The 15482-nt window shown below is 51.2% G+C and overlaps 1 protein-coding gene across 1 annotated transcript; it reads right to left on the bottom strand.

The window, feature by feature from the left end:
• Window positions 1-825: 825 nt before the first annotated feature.
• Window positions 826-8403, bottom strand: PRDM14 (PR/SET domain 14). Its single transcript, XM_075742997.1, has 7 exons — window positions 8172-8403; window positions 7780-8069; window positions 7252-7485; window positions 6793-7063; window positions 5083-5285; window positions 3217-3318; window positions 826-1053 (listed from the first exon to the last, which is right to left on the bottom strand). Exons 1-7 carry the CDS (start codon window positions 8401-8403, stop codon window positions 826-828), a joined length of 1560 nt encoding a protein of 519 aa, XP_075599112.1.
• Window positions 8404-15482: the final 7079 nt, after the last annotated feature.

Raw genomic sequence — 15482 nt, 5'->3', positions numbered from 1 at the left:
ACAGTGCAATGCCTCTAGGAGGTCACCCGACTGTTAGAAACCTACTGGTGGTGGTGGGAATATCTTCACGTTTGGTCCTCTAAACTGTGAGAAAGCAGAGTCAACCTCCACTATCTCTGCTAGCTGGCACAACAGGCCTGCAGCTATCTCATCACACCCTGCCCCTCTCCCCCTGTCCACCATCCTCTGGGAGAGTTGGTCTCACTACCCTGGAGCTCCCCGTGGCCTGGCAGCTGAATGAAGGAATTAAATACCCCTACGCTGGTCCAGCAAGTCAGTATCTCTGAGGCAGTTCACATCCAACTAGAGCATCATTAAAAGACTTGCACGTAAACGGGAAGTAGACCTATACCTGGTCATGTGCCCAAACAAAACAGGTTAAACGGGCTTTGGGAAATGCACTTGAGAAAATTGTCCCCCACGCAAGCTTTGGTACAGACCACATTAGGCAGTCCACTGACGTGGTGCATTAGAAACGCAACACTCCTCACAGTGGTATTTGTGCACAAAAGGTTCATGGGAGATGAAATTACCTCCTGCCTGTGTTTCCTTTCTGTGGAAATGAAGGTATGGGAGGAGAGGAAGGGAAAGGTGGGGTAGCGCATATGGGACTTCACCCCAGAATGTCATCAGGGTACCCAGGCAAGAAACTCCTGTCCCCTGCACCCAGAAATATGCCCAATGTCCAGAGACTGGACGTACCCAAAGAGTTGCTGCGAGGGTAAATGTCCCCTCCTGTGACGTGCACACAACCATGCACAAACACATGCACATAGACCAATACACACACGAAGCTGGTCCAGGATGCATCTGCAGGGCTCTTGACTAATGAGTAGCATGAATCTTCATGTGGAAGTGGTAATCCTCCTGCTCCGGGAACTGCTGGCCACACACCGAGCATGTGCAGCCCTTCTCCCTGCTGTGCGTGCGGCGCACGTGGCTGTCGTGGGCTGCGTGCGAGGCGAAGGCTTTGCCGCAGTGCTTGCACTTGAAGGGCTTCTCCCCCGAGTGCTGGCGGATGTGAGTGCGCAGGATGCTGGATGCTGTGAACGCCTGAAAGGGTAGGGATTGGAAAGAGGGGAGAAGGAGTTAAAAGAAATCTATTTTCACATATATAATCCCCAGGTTCAGCTGACCCAGATCCTGTTAGAAGCACTGTACCCTGAAAATAAATCCTCAAATAGCTCACATCCTCAAGATAGTTGGAGAAAAAAACCAAAGCCTGCCAGCAACAAGGAACCAGAAGCCAACAGCTATTGCACTCAGCTATACAGATATGGCTGAGTCCATGGAGTTTAGATGAAGCTCAGAGAAAGATTTCTGACCAGAGACACCAGTAAATATCTTCTACATGTCAAAGGATAAGAAGTCAATACTGTCCTAATTAGCTTTGCAGTTCTTTATGTTTGGGAGACATAATGTAGGTTCATTTTCAGAGTTAAACCCTTTCATGTTTACATATTCTGGCTTGGGATTCAGCTGCCAGAATTTATCCAGGCAGTCAGTGCAATATCCATCTTTTTCTCGCTCAGTCATACTCTGCTCTTCCTTCAGACAGACATTCCAGCCAGTTTTCCCCCCTCACACATAACAAAATGTACACAATCACACTCTGTCCCCCTCGTAAAGACTCCTCCTGCATTTGAGGAGAAAACCCTCTCACCAAGACTTGAGCAGGAATGTTGCAAAGTAGCCCGTTTTCCCTGGTTTTTTTTCCCAAGAGAGACACTTTCAGTCCCGTCACTATTTGCAGACCACACACACACACACAAAAATCTCTTTAATACAGTTATGCTGCTGAACCATCACAGGTAAGTTTTCACAGCAAAGAGCAATGCATCTCAGATACCTTTTCACCAGGAACCTTAGAGCACAAACAGATCTGAGATCCCTACAGAGAAGTCCCTGGAGATGTTTATCAACAGGGCCAAAGCGTGTTTGAGGGCCAGAATGGTGACCTTGGCCCAACACTTTTCCTTTAATCTCATGATGTCACAGAGATAGTGAGCAAAGGGGCAGGGAAAGCAAAGCTGCCGCAGAGCACAGCCACTGTTAGAGGCAGAAGAGGCAAAGAGGAATCGTGACTGTGCAGGAGGAGCAGGTGAGGATGCTTTAAAATAGCCCCTGGTTTCCCAGCCACAAGAAATGATGGCCACGTCCCAGGATAGCTACAGACCAATGGTTTAATCTGATCCAAACTGCAACAGTCCTACCAGAACAGCTGGGGGCTGATCAAGTGTCCCACGCGTCCTAGAGATCTGTTCACAGAGCAACCTGTAAAGGTCTGCCATCCCTTCCTGTGTTCAGAAGATTAAAGGATGACATTTCATGCTAAACTCTGCCTACAAGCGTTCAGGATGTCTGGCAGAGGAAAAATGTAATAGCCAAAAGGAGCTTCTTCTAAGGTTCTTTCCTACAACTCACTTCAGCTCTGTGTTAGTCCAGGCAGTCATAAAAAAACACTTGTCTCTCTCTGCAAAATCAGGACCACCTTACTACACACCGATGATGCTTCTGCATTGCATGGACATTCCATAGCACCTGGAGCGCCACCGATATTCATCCAGCAGCAGCCTGTACATCCACCCTCTGTCTGATGGGAGAGCTGACCTGAATTATCCCTGCTGTGAAGGGTAGCAAGAGTCGAGCACATTTTGAATCAGTGCTGTATGGCTCTATTCATGTTCTTTTTCAAATGAAACCTCCATGCCCAGTTGCACATCGATTACTCCGTTACTTCACAGTAAGCATGCACAAAGTCATATCGTGCAGGTTCAGCTAATGGGCCAAATCTGTTCACTGCATTCTAGAAGCAGCGTCAGCAATATCAAAAACTACCTGTCTGATGAAAAAGGGGGTTATTGGATCTAGCTGCATGCCTTGGATGGTGTTTGAAATGCTCTCAAGCTTTCCTAGACCTTATCCCCGCAGCAGCTCTCTGAGCTGGGATGAAACACAAATCCCACATCAGCTGGAGACCAGACCCTGTTTCTTCAGTATCAGCTAGCCTTGTCACTTCAACTCACAGCTGTGCCCAGAATATATACTCACTTATCTGGTTATCAACTTAAATAGAAGGAATTTTCTTGAAAGAAAATAGAAAAGAAACAGAAATATTGGAAAAAAAAATTAAAAAGGAGCATGGAAAGAGCCATCCCCCCCAGGTGCGGTGTGATGCTGAGCACAGCAGAGGGACAGGACGGGGCTTTGCCTTACCTTGTTGCAGTAGACACATTTGTAGGGGCGCTCGCCAGAGTGAACCCTCATGTGTTTGTTCAGGCTGGAGGACTGAGAAAAGCTCTTCCCACACACTGAGCACTGGGGGGGGGGGAAAAAAGGGATAAAGTTAAAAGGAAGCACATGACAACACACCTAAAAAGAAAAATCAGGTATGTGGATGATGTCTGCATGTATTTTCCTACATATATTTTTATATATATGTATATACATATATTTATCTATACATGTTTATGTGTATTTATGCATATACAAACAGTAGTAATTTAAGCAGTAAGAATTTGAAATAGTCAGAATTTTAAGAACAGATTTTTTCTTAAAAAAGGGAAACAATGAGCAATTTCAAAGCATGTTTGTATGCGTTGTTAAAAATGTTTGATTGAAAAGCATCCTTCTCAGAACATTAACAGAAAATATTGACTGAGTAATCAAAACCTGAAAAATTATGTAAACCCATCATTTTTTCTTCAAAAAGCAAATGAAGCTCTAGTTGCTATTGAATTTTTGCTCAACAAATAAGGTAAACTTCCTAAAAAAAAATAAATCAAGGGGACTTGTTAATATAGCAACTGTTTTCAGAAATGATGTGTCAGTCACAGCACTTGTCCTACAGCCTGATCTGTCAGAAGTGCCTTGCCTTAGAGGAGTGAAACGAGCAGCACTTCCTCCTCCAACCCAAGGACCTGCATCTTCGCAGCCGGCAGCGACAGGAGAAAACCCAATTCAGAGGGGGCTGAAGTAATTAGAGAGACTTGCACTAATTTTCCCCCTACAATAACTTGAAATAAATTATCTCTCATAAGTTCAAAATAAACTATGACTGAGACGGAAAGGAAAGGAGAGGAAAGGAAAAAGGAAAGGAAAGGAAAGGAAAGGAAAGGAAAGGAAAGGAAAGGAAAGGAAAGGAAAGGAAAGGAAAGGAAAGGAAAGGAAAGGAAAGGAAAGGAAAGGAAAGGAAAGGAAAGGAAAGGAAAGGAAAGGAAAGGAAAGGAAAGGAAAGGAAAGGAAAGGAAAGGAAAGGAAAGGAAAGGGAAATTACATGATATTCAATGCCTCATATTTAACAGATACATATCTGATATTTAACAGATATGATAATTTTTCATCTGTTACTAAATCAATGAGATGATAGTCTGACTTTAGTTATAAAGGTTTTTTTCTGAAAAAAATCACATTATTCCAGGACAACTATAAAAGAGTTATTTGGAGGATTTTCAGGATTGATTTAGTTGTGCCATTTCAAACACTGGAACTTGCCCTTCACAAGCCTTTAGGAAAAGTCTGATTTTCTACTCCCTGCACTCCTGGAGAAACCCCATCTACAGAGAGGTGTTTAGTGGAAGTGAGACAACTATCTCAGCAATGATTTGCTTCCATCAATTGAAAATCTGCTCCATGTTGAATGTAAAACTTTTTAACTCCTGTTATGTCCAACAGACATGTCCTAGAATGAAAAGGGGGGAGTGAGGGACACGAGACATCATTTCTCCTGATTCTGGACAAGTGGAGCACCTTCAAACACAATTTAGCCTCACGCTGTGTAAGGGAAGTAGCAAAACCCACATGCAAACATCCAAAAAGCCCAGGAGAAATACTGGGTTTTTTTGTCAAACTCTCACTGAGACTGTGGGGTTTGTTTTCCCATATAAATCCATTAAATTTCTTCAACTAAGCTCTGCTGCACAAGACAAACTCTGCCCGTACAGACAGAGAGGTCCCACCAGGGAACTGCTGGGGAAACCGGAGGAGGAACAACAGCATCTTACCTTGGCCAAAAGACTCCTTAACTAGCACCCCCCCACCCCAAAGAGCCAGTAACTGCAGAGAGACCCAGGAGCAGCTCACCTTGTGAGGTCTGTGTTTTTCGTGAACGTGGAGAATATGGATCCTCAGCCTGTCTCTTTTTTCAAAGGATCGGTTACAAAGGTGACAAGGAAATTTGCGGTCCCCCTGGTCCACACAACGGGTGTACTTGAGGTGCTTGTCCCGGTAGTACTTGTAGGCAAAAACCTTGCCGCAGCGCTCACACTTAAAGCTCTCCCCGGCTTCTGTACAGCAGAAGGGAAAGTGCCACCTCCCCATTACACCACAGCAAAAGGGGCTCACGTCAAATCAGCTTTCTTCTCAGAGCTGGTACCCAACTGGCAATTTTAAGTCTCCGGGAGGGTAATAACGGTAAATGGATTCTGGCAATTATCATTAACAAAATACGCGTCGGATCTCTTAAGGGTACGTACCGCTCCACGTGCTTATTGCCTTTCTAACGGAGGGGAACAAACTAGTACCCAGAGCCTGATAAAATTATTGGTTTTAGCTATTGACTTCAGCAAGGACAGGAGTTCACTCTTGCATCCCCATAAACAGCGAGCGAATATGTGAAAAACCAACGCGGAGTCCCACATAAAAGCGTCTCCCCACACGGAAACATGGCCAGGTATTTATTATCAATACGATCCGTAAATTTTACCTCCCATCCCAAAAAGAAAAATAAATTTGTACGTCTTTCCTATAGTTTTCAAAATGCTATCGAACAAAACCACATTTATTTGGTTTTCTTTCGTATTTCAAAATGTTCTTAACCGTTGTATTTAGGAACAACACAGGAAATTTTTCAAACGTTTACACATCGTAACTTTGGCTTAAACCTTAAAATGAAACGAACAATTTACCAGCCATCTGAACCAGGAACCTTAAGATAACAGGTACAAAAAATTCCATGCCAATTCGCCAAACGCTTCTCTCCCTTACTGCTGCACCACCGACCCATCCCTCACCCGCTCCAGCTTTCCCTGCATTGGCAATGATCTGTTTTCTCCATATGTGTAACTTGTGCTTATAAGAACGTCATACTTTTAGCACGTTTTAAGCATAACTGCTCCCGGAATAAGTGCATTTGCCATTTCTTCTGCGAGCACTATCAATATTATCATTTTGGAACGACTTTAGCCTGCCCCATTTACTGAGAACGCTAATTGCACGAAAAATATCGTTATATCGAGTGTGCAATCGTAGGATAAACCAGGACCAAAACAGGAACGCCCCCCAAAAGCCCGTCTCCTCCCAAACCAGGACCCCACTTCGAACAACGGCGCTGCGGAGCCGCGGCGAGCTCAGCCCAGCACCACCAGATGTTTTACAATCGTCAGCCGAACACTTTTAACTCCCCGAGGAAACGCGCCCGAGGAGCAAGCTGCCGGGGCAGACAGGGGTGCCTCTTGCTCCGAGCTGGCAGCAGCCCTCGGTGCAATCCCCGGGCTCCCCGATGCCGAGGGGAAGCTGCTCTTTGGGGTGCTGGAGGCTGCAAGGGAAGGGGAGGGCGAGGGCCGGCTCCCCCCCGGAGGGCGGGCACACCCGTGGGACCGGGGCTGCGGGGCCACCGCCACCCCAGAGCATCCCCGGTCACCCCGCCACCGGCTCACCACAGGGACTGGGAAGCGTTCAAAGTAAAACATAGCCGGAAAAAGGCGATGCCCGAGTTCCTGTACCTCCCTTAATGCGAATCTAATCCCGGCCAGATGCAGGTCCACGGGAACAAGGGGTCTCCAGCAGGCTCACCTTCGGGGTGCTGCGGGGGTCTCTTCCCCTCCGGCATGCCCTTCAGGCTGACGGGGATGCCCAGGAACTGCACGTAGCAATCGCCGTACCATACCAGCAGCTCCTGCTTCGGTAAGATTTCCTTGCAGGTCTCGTAGAAGATTTGCCCCTGGCACTGGATAGCCGTCAAGTTCTGCTCCTCGGGGAACCTGGCACAGTTCACCAGGGACATCCAGTTGCCAGACGCGCCCTTCCCGTCTATGAAGTGGCTCAGGCGCCCGTATTCAAAGATCTAGGGAGCAGCGATAACCGGATCAGGTTTGACCGACCCTTCCCGCACACGTCCCGTCCCGCTCGCACCAATCCCACCACCCACACTGGGCCGAGCCCCTCTTGCAGGCTACGGGAGCGGGGCGGCCGGAAGCCTCGCCCCGGCCCCGCGTAGGGGGTGCAGGGGGAGCCCGGCGGTGCCTCCACTACCTCCCACATCAGCGAGTTGTCGTCGTAAGTCTTGATCTCGCTGGTGTTGACCACTTTGCCTTGGAAAGGGCCGAAGCGGACTCCTTTGGGGATGGGGTCCGTGCAGAAGACTCCGAGCTGAGACACGTCCCCGTACGCCACCCGCAGCACCGAGAGCCCTGCGGGGGACAGGGCGGGCTGAGGGCGGCTCGGCCGCGGCCAGACGCGGCGCGGGGCGCAGGCAGCGCCGGGCCCCTACCTTCGGGCAGCTGCAGGGAGTCCCTGTCGAGGAGCGGGGCGCAGGAGGAGTCCGCAGCACCTGCAGAAGAGAGACCCCCTCTTCAGCCCGGCGCCGGCCGTGGAGGTGCAGCAGGGCAGAGGGAGCGGGTCCTGCCGCTCCCGACAGCGGCCGCAGCCCGAATTAACCCCGGGTTCTTCCCCGGTGTGGGCTCGCAACGCCAGAAAACCGCGGAGAAGGGAAGCCCGACGTGGCCCCGGCGATGCCCCCCGAGTCTGGGTCCTGCACGCCCTTGGGGACTGTCCCCAAACCCCACCGTACACCCGACATTCTGTCCAGCGCCCTTCCCGCCGCCGGCGGCATCCCCTTGCACAGACGCCGGAGACCCCCTTACCCGGGCTGGCGGGGGGCACCCGGAGCCCCGAGATGGCGTGCAGGCTCCCGGTCAGCTGGCTGCTCCGGAGTGCCCCGTACAGCACGGCGTTGAGCTCCTCCTCGGTGAAGTGGTACCTGTAGCTCTGCCCCGCCGGGCCGCCGGTCTCCGGGCTGCGGGCAGCCTTGCGCGGGGGGCTCGGGTAGGGCGGTGGGGTCGAGCCCGGGGCCCCCGCCCCGCGGGGCGAACCCTCCCTGGGGGGAAAGGGGTCCGGCGGCTTGGCGTAGAGGGGCAGAGGGAGGCCGGGGAAGGGCTCGGCGGGCAGGGGGAGCGGCTGGCTCAGGAAAGCGGGGACCCTGCTGAAGCTTAAGGGAGGTAGAGGCGGGGATGCGGGCACCAGCCCGCTCAGGGATTTCAGGGGCTGGAAGAAGTCGGGGGCCGCCTCGAAGTACTGGGCGGGAGGGAGGAAAGGGGGGTAGTAGCCAGCGAGGCTGGCGGAGTTCATCCCGAGCGTGTCTCCGCCGTCTCCGGGGACCGACTCGCCGGCCAGGGACAGAGCCATGTCGGGCCGGGCCGAGAAGGGAGGGATCTGCCGGGAAGCGGAGGGGCAGACACCCGGGGTCCCGCTGCGGGGCGGGGGCGGGATGGAGGCGCGGGAGCCGCAGCACGCTGCCCTCCGCCGCCCGGCGCCGTCGGGGCGAGCGGGCCTGCCGCCGCCCGCCCCCCGCGGCTATATGGGCCCGGGGAAGGGAGGGAGGGCAGGCGGGGGCGGCCCGCCCCGGGGGTCGCGCAGGTCCGGGGGTGGGCGGGGGGGGGGTTGCCCCGACGGGCGCCCCTACCCCGGGGCGGAGCCGCGGCTACTCCCGGAGCGGTCGGGCCGCCCCTCTCCACGTCCAGGCCGGCGGTGTCAGAGGGGGCGGCGGGGGGAGCCCCCCTCTCGGACTCACCTCCCCTGCCGCCGGCTCTCCAAGCCCCGACCGATGGGCCCGGCCGCAGCCCGGGTGGGCTCTGCCTCCCGCGAGCAGGAGGCCGGGGTGCGGCAAAGATGCTCCCCATGGATGAGCACCGGCTGCGGTGGGTGAGCGCCCTGCCAGCGGGCCTCCGTGCTCCCCAGCAGGACACACAGCCCCCGCACGGTGTTTTGGGGGCTGCAGGTGTGGGCTTCGGATATGCAAATTCATAAACCACCTCCCAAACCGCGGTGACCTGAACACACAGCAGCACGCTTTCAGACACTGAAGGTGTCATGGGCATTGCTGAGGTCGTTTTGCTTCAGCTTTTTGCTGCCTGTTGGGTGCCTGGCAGGACACTGGGCTCCTGCTGCGGTTTCCCAGGCTCCATGAACAGGCCAGGACCTGCCCAGAATGGGACCAGAGGAAGACATTTGGCTGTTGCCCCTTGCAGAGGTGCTGGGTGATCCCCTTCTGCAGGGTTTCATCCTTGGTTTTGGGGGGGCTTCTCCTTCTTTTAATCTCCCCTTCCTCCCAGGTGGCTACGTGCTGCAATTGCTACAAAAAGACAACCTGGAAGGGGCTGCAGGGGCCCAGGTGTGCGCCTTGCCATTGCAGGATGTCATCCCTGCTGGTGCGGGGAGACGGAGAAATCTTTAGTCCAGGGCAAAACCCCGTGCAGGATGGGTTACTGCAGAGCCCCTCCTTGGGTAGCTCATTCCCTGCCAGTGTCCGGCCTGGGTGACACTGCACATGCAGATGTGGACAGAAGCGACGGGGTGGGCTGTGCTGCGCTGCAGAGCTTGGGGACTTGCACCCACGGGTCCCTCTCAGAGCAAGGCAGCACAGGGCTTCTGGGGCACAGCACAGCACAAGGCAAACGCACACAGACACAGCTGGAGTGGGGAACAAAGGCAGTCAGGTCTGACTCCCGGAGGTTTAGATGCCATTGGAATGGTTATGGGGTACTATAAAAATTAACTAACATAGCTCCATGTCATCTTCTGTAAAACATTGCATCCATCCCAAGGAATCACTTGAAGCAGCCTCAGACAGACGGACCATGGCTCCAGACACAGTCGCTGACTGCACTTGACCAGAGGTGAAGCCATCCTTCCAGTCCTTATGTCTTATCTAGCCACAGTGAAGTGCTCTGAAATAGAGAGTTTGAGAAAGAATCACTAGCTGCCCCGGGGGAATGAGGGTGTTCAGAGCACAGGAACCCAAGCACTGTAATTCCTCCCTACCAAAAACTTCGATTTGAAACTTCCCCTTATTTTTTGCACTCAGGACATAAACAATAAAACTGCAAACACAAGCTCATAGCACTACCAAAGGAGACCCAGAACTGATCCAGGCTCTCCTAGCTCCCAAGGCCCCTTTCATAGTCAGCCCAGCACAGCTTTGTCCCCAAACTTGAATTTGAAGTTATGTACTTTGCATTAAATGTATTGGGCTAGTTCTCCTACCTGCAACCTCATTCTCCACCCTAACCTCCGTTTGCAAGACAAAAGTACTGAATGCACCAGGGACAGCCAATATGCACATGAGGCTTAGTGAGAAGGTAGGAATGCAGCCTTCTGAAACTTGCTTGAGATAGTCCTTTAGCTTAAATAGACTGATTTTTTTCATTATCTGTCTTTTTTTTTTTTTCCCACTTTCTCTGTGTTGTTCCAAACCTCTGTTATTTGTAAGATAGAATTAATGCTGTATTGCTTTAGGAAACAGTTTCACGGAAGCAGTGTAACGGTTTTATTGATGCAGCATCAGTAGCACAAAAGTAGTGCCAGAGTTAATCAGATTTACAGGAATAAGCCTTTGAGCTCTCATTGCACAGAAAAGTTTGCATTACCCTTAGAAATTAAGTGTTGCCAGATAATCTGGAATCCTTTGGCTACTCCGTGTCCAGGTATCACAGCACAGGAAGAAGGGGCTTGTGGAGGAAACACGCTCAGATTGGAGATTCAGGAGAAATGAAGACAAACAAACACAATGTGAGATTTTTAAATTCTTGTCATTAGTTAAATTATAGACATGACCAGAAATAAAAATACTTCTTTTTCTAGAAGCCTGATGACACAGAGCCTGGGAGAAGAAAAGGGCTTGAGGCACTGTTGTCCCTATATTGCAGATAATCTTTAGAGGCTTTCATCCCAAAGACGTTAGAGACATTTATTGCATTAAACCTCGGGGAGAGATGATGGGGAGCAGAAGTGCGGCCGTGCAGAGCCACCTCCAGCGGGCAGACAAGCCCCATCCCTGCGGCCCCCGGCTCTCCGGGGCTGCACGGCAGCCGCCCCCGGGGGCTGCCAGACGGGAGGGTAGATGGGATGCTCTGACCCTTTCTTGGGAATGACTGGGAATTCGGCCGCCAAAATAACCCGGGGGTTGGTTTTGGTCTCCACGGCACCCCGGGGAGCAGCTCTCTAAAAATAAACCCAATTTCGAGGTGCTAGTGCCGACATGCATTTTCAGCCTGGCCAGGGAAATAGCTTGCTTCCTCTGCCTGTGAAGAAGAGGGACAAACAGAAACACAGATTCACTTTGAGGGGAAATCTTCGACTCACCCACACTCAGTTCAGCCAGGTGCCCCTTGGTTGCTAAATGCTAGCAGCGGGGTGTGCATCATGTGAAGGAAAAAATTAACTCTGAAATTCTGGCTACAAAAAGAAAAGCCTTAAAATGAGCTCTGGGGACTCCCTCACTGCCCGGCAGCTCCCACCGCTGCTGGCATTTAGCACCCCACTCAGTGGCACCTTACAGATGTCCCCCAGGCCAGAGCCCCCCCCACTCAGAGCAGGGAGCCATGACCAGCAACGTAAGTGTGCCTGCAGCGTTTGGCTTTTTGGCTACTGAAGTGGCACTCAGGTTTTCCTTTGGGACTTTGTTACCATTTTATGGCTTGTTACAAAGGAATCACAGCAGTCTATCAGCCTCCCTCTCCTGCTGAACAATTTTAGAGGGTATTCCTTCCTCACAGTGATGTGGGGATGCATATTAAAGTCAAGCATCGAGGGACATCCCTGCGGGCTGCTTGCATGGCTCTCAGGCGCCTAGGCAGCCTAACGCAGATGTCGTCTCCTTGGACTGATCCAGATTTCTTGACCCAAAACATTGCATCCCAAGCCCTCCCATCCTCCTCTCAGTTTGGACACAACCTCTTCATCATCCCTCTTACTCCCACTTTACATCTTCCTTTCTCCAGACTTAAAGTGCTGCACCTCCTACAGATTCCCAAACACACAGGTTACTCCTAGCAGCAGTCCCCTGATCCTCTGAAGACCACAGTGCTGCAGCAGACCCTGATGCCCACCTTCCCACTTGTGGGCTCCCTGTGCCCCAGCGCTTACATGGACAACCAGCTGCAACATAGACGTTGTAGTCCCAGTCACAGCACCAGATGCGGTGGCAATAATCCAAATTACGATTTAGATCAGGTCAGAAGCAAAGCAGTTTATTGCTATGGCTAAAGGACAGGACAGGGAGCAGCAGAGCGACAGTATCTCCTAATGTGGACTATTTAAAAAAGGGAAATCACATATTAAAGTGTTTCAACTTTCCTTTCCCAGTATTAGCCATATTTTTAGATTTCAATGATGTTGTATTTAGCTCAGTGACTTCGCTAAAGCAACCCATTGCTCTCATCCCACTCCAAATACATTGAGAATAGACAACTGAAAAATATGCGCACAAGAAAAAGTTGGAGTAAACCAATCTGAAACTTGGAGCAACCCAATCCTGTTGTACGGCTACAATCCCCCCCTTTGCTGGAGCGGGCCACCAAGTGGGCACAAAGGCAAGGACACAATAACTGTTCTTGTCTCTCAAAGCCACTTTGCCCACAGTTTGCAGGGAGCTGAGTAAATTACTCCAGCAAGATTCACTGTGGGTCCTTCCAGCGTCCTGAGTAGTTGTAATGTGAAGTGAACTGTAGCCTGAAACCGGGGTGGGAGAGACATTTTTGGAGCAATAGGAGAGTCTCCCCACCTCTCAGGAGCACAGTCAGTATGAACAGAAACATTGAAAGCAAAGTTTCTGCTGCTGCAGTGAAGGAGCCAGATCTCTCTGTCTCTCTGGCTGAAGTGAGGGTCTGGATGTTGCCTCAGCCCCCACCCCTGCGCAGAGCCCCCTTCACCATGGAGTGCTGCCGCCTTTAGTGCCTAGCTTCGGGAAGGGGAGAACACCATGTTGGATGGCATTGAAACTGTCACCTGGCCTGTCCCCTGTGCCCTAATTGTTGTTGTTCTTAAAGGCAGAATCTTTTAATGATCCCCAGAAGGGTTCCAGCTCCTTAGGGCAGGAGAAAGTAAAAACCAAACATATATCCCCTTGGATCAGGGATTTATCCGAACATCCTTGGACATATGGACCTACTATGCCACTGACAATCACACTGGCTGGCCGTGGGTCGTCCTGTCCAGCCACCCCTTGTGCACAAGCAGGATGGTACGTGTTTGTCTAACGACAGTAGCCGTAAGAGATTCACATTTCCACTGGCTACAGTATTTGCTGAGTTAAGTGTTGTTCCCCCCATAATCCACCAATTTCCTCTGTACTACTCAGTTCTACTACTCAGCTTCATCAGGTTTAAATCTAAGTTGAGGCTATTCCTTTGCAACTGTGCATTACCCTTTCTACCCAATTCTTCACAACTTTGAAAGTTCAAATTGTAGAGAGCTCAGCCTTAGCCTGATTCTCTCGGGTTCCCTGCTGCTTTATATCCAACACCATTTATTCATTTGATAGTCGGAAGTGATCTGTTACTTACAGGAGGAGCTCTTGTACATCCTCTGGTAAACCTCTCCATCCCCCAAACTACAAATTTGGATCACTGGGCCTTCAGCTTCAGCCATTTACAACCCTTATTGTTCTTCCTGTAACCATCTCTTTTCCAATCCACCTGTTCCAATTAACCCGAGGATTTACCAGTGCTGGTCCTGTTTGGGTGCCACTATAATGCTCTAGAAGTTTGCTTACAAACTTAACACTGGGGACACATTAGCAAAGGATTGGTCCCCCATCACATAAGGACCACATACATACATCTAATCTCAGGAATACTCACAACTCAACCAGATCCTGCTGGCTACAAGACTGACATGGGATGTTAGAGGAGGCCTGCAGCACGCAAGGTCCCTGCTCAGGCTGGAGGGTGCAGGTGTCACTTTGGCGTTTGCAGTTTCCCCCAGTAGTGAAGCTGAGCACACGCACATAGCATACCCCCCCCCCCCCCCCCAACACTGACACAGCTGGTCACACAGGCTGCCTTGGACGAGGTGCTGTCCTCAACAGCACCCACACGAGGTACCCACATGAGACATAAATGCAGGCAGCCAAGTCCCCTCCTCTTCCGTTTTGTAGAGGTGCAAGTTCACTGGTGAAAGCACACCTTCCCCCCTCCAGGTTCACAAGCACACGCATGTTCATGGGTGCCCTAAGTACAGGCACAGCCCCTCTGCCTGCCTGGTACCCCTGCTCGCATTCCAGCCCTCGCACCAGCTTCACGGGTCCTTTACTCACTGGCCGGTGCATCTGGAGGCACCAAACACGAGCACTCACACACTCATCCCTCGGGCACTTCACATTCCACTTGTACTTCCAATATGCACTTGCAAGATTTCACCCTTTTGGGCAGAAGGTAAGCCATGTTCTCTTTCAGCCACTGTCAAGTGTTTCTCTGTCCTTTAAGATGCTCTACTTGGATCTTTTATTTTTTTCTTCTCCCAAAGAGTCTTTCAAACATCTGGATTGGGATTCTGTTTTTCTTTTGGTGACCTCCTCATACCAATCAAAACATACATCCCACTGAAACTGGGGTACCTTAGGTCCTCTGGACTCTTAAGGAGCTCCTTAAACATAATCCCTTCAATGCAATCAACCATGTTTTTTTCACCTCCAAGGTAAGTATCCGGAACCAGAGACTGAAGGGAAGGGGACAGGACACATGAGGGGTCCCTCCTGGTCACAATGTCTAGCGTGAGCCCATGGTGCTGGCCGAACGTTTGTTAGCAGCAGTTCCAAAGGAGGCTCAGACTGGAACCAGACACAGGGAAGGGTTAATGGGGTTGGTCACACCACTGGAGTCTTTAACTGCTGCAGGGATTTCTTTTGCGGCTGAGATATGTCCCAGGAGCCTGTCCCTAAGCAGCACAGACCTCCACGCCCACCTCTCAAGGACCACCATTCATACAGGTTCATTCACACTGCAGTCCCAATCTGGACCTTTCCTGACCTACCTCTCCTAAGGACTTCATCACTTTGTGATCGTTCTTCCCTCTTTTAGCCGACTAGAGAGTGGGAACTCTCAGTGGGACTCCGGACTGACCTGTATTAAAAGCTGGGATTCAGCAGCCCCCGGACACTGCAGGAGCCTGCGGACAACCCCTGGCTGAAGCCCCACAGGGATGTCAAAAAGCCAAGAGGACACAAGTCGTACGTACGTGTTACAAGCACAAGGCCACAGAACCACTCGAGGCTGCTCTGGCTTCTGCTTTCTTCAGTGCAAGAACTAATTTACCATGAAGGTTTCACCGTGATTATTGTTTCAGGAGACAGGGTGCGAGTTTGGTCATGAGGCCCACTCGGGCTGTACTTGGCATCTCTGCTTCCACACTTGATAGCCCAAGAGGCCACGGCAGAGGGCAGATACCCCTACGTGCCATCTTCCCTTGCTGCAGCCTGACCCCAAGCA

Source organism: Balearica regulorum, chromosome 2, assembly GCF_011004875.1.
Source record: "Balearica regulorum gibbericeps isolate bBalReg1 chromosome 2, bBalReg1.pri, whole genome shotgun sequence".
In the NCBI taxonomy this organism is placed as follows: Eukaryota; Metazoa; Chordata; class Aves; order Gruiformes; family Gruidae; genus Balearica; species Balearica regulorum.
The sequence above is the reverse complement of the archived record's forward strand: the minus strand, read 5'-3'. Positions and strand labels throughout refer to the sequence as shown.

Excerpts from the sequence above, each read along its gene's own strand:
- PRDM14 (XM_075742997.1), bottom strand. The coding sequence starts at position 8,403 with ATGGCTCTGTCCCTGGCCGGCGAGTCGGTCCCCGGAGACGGCGGAGAC. Across the intron at positions 7,064-7,251 it reads ACAACTCGCTGATGTGGGAG|ATCTTTGAATACGGGCGCCT; the intron begins GTAGTGGAGGCA and ends GCTGCTCCCTAG. Across the intron at positions 5,286-6,792 it reads ACCCCCGCAGCACCCCGAAG|AAGCCGGGGAGAGCTTTAAG; the intron begins GTGAGCCTGCTG and ends TCTGCTGTACAG.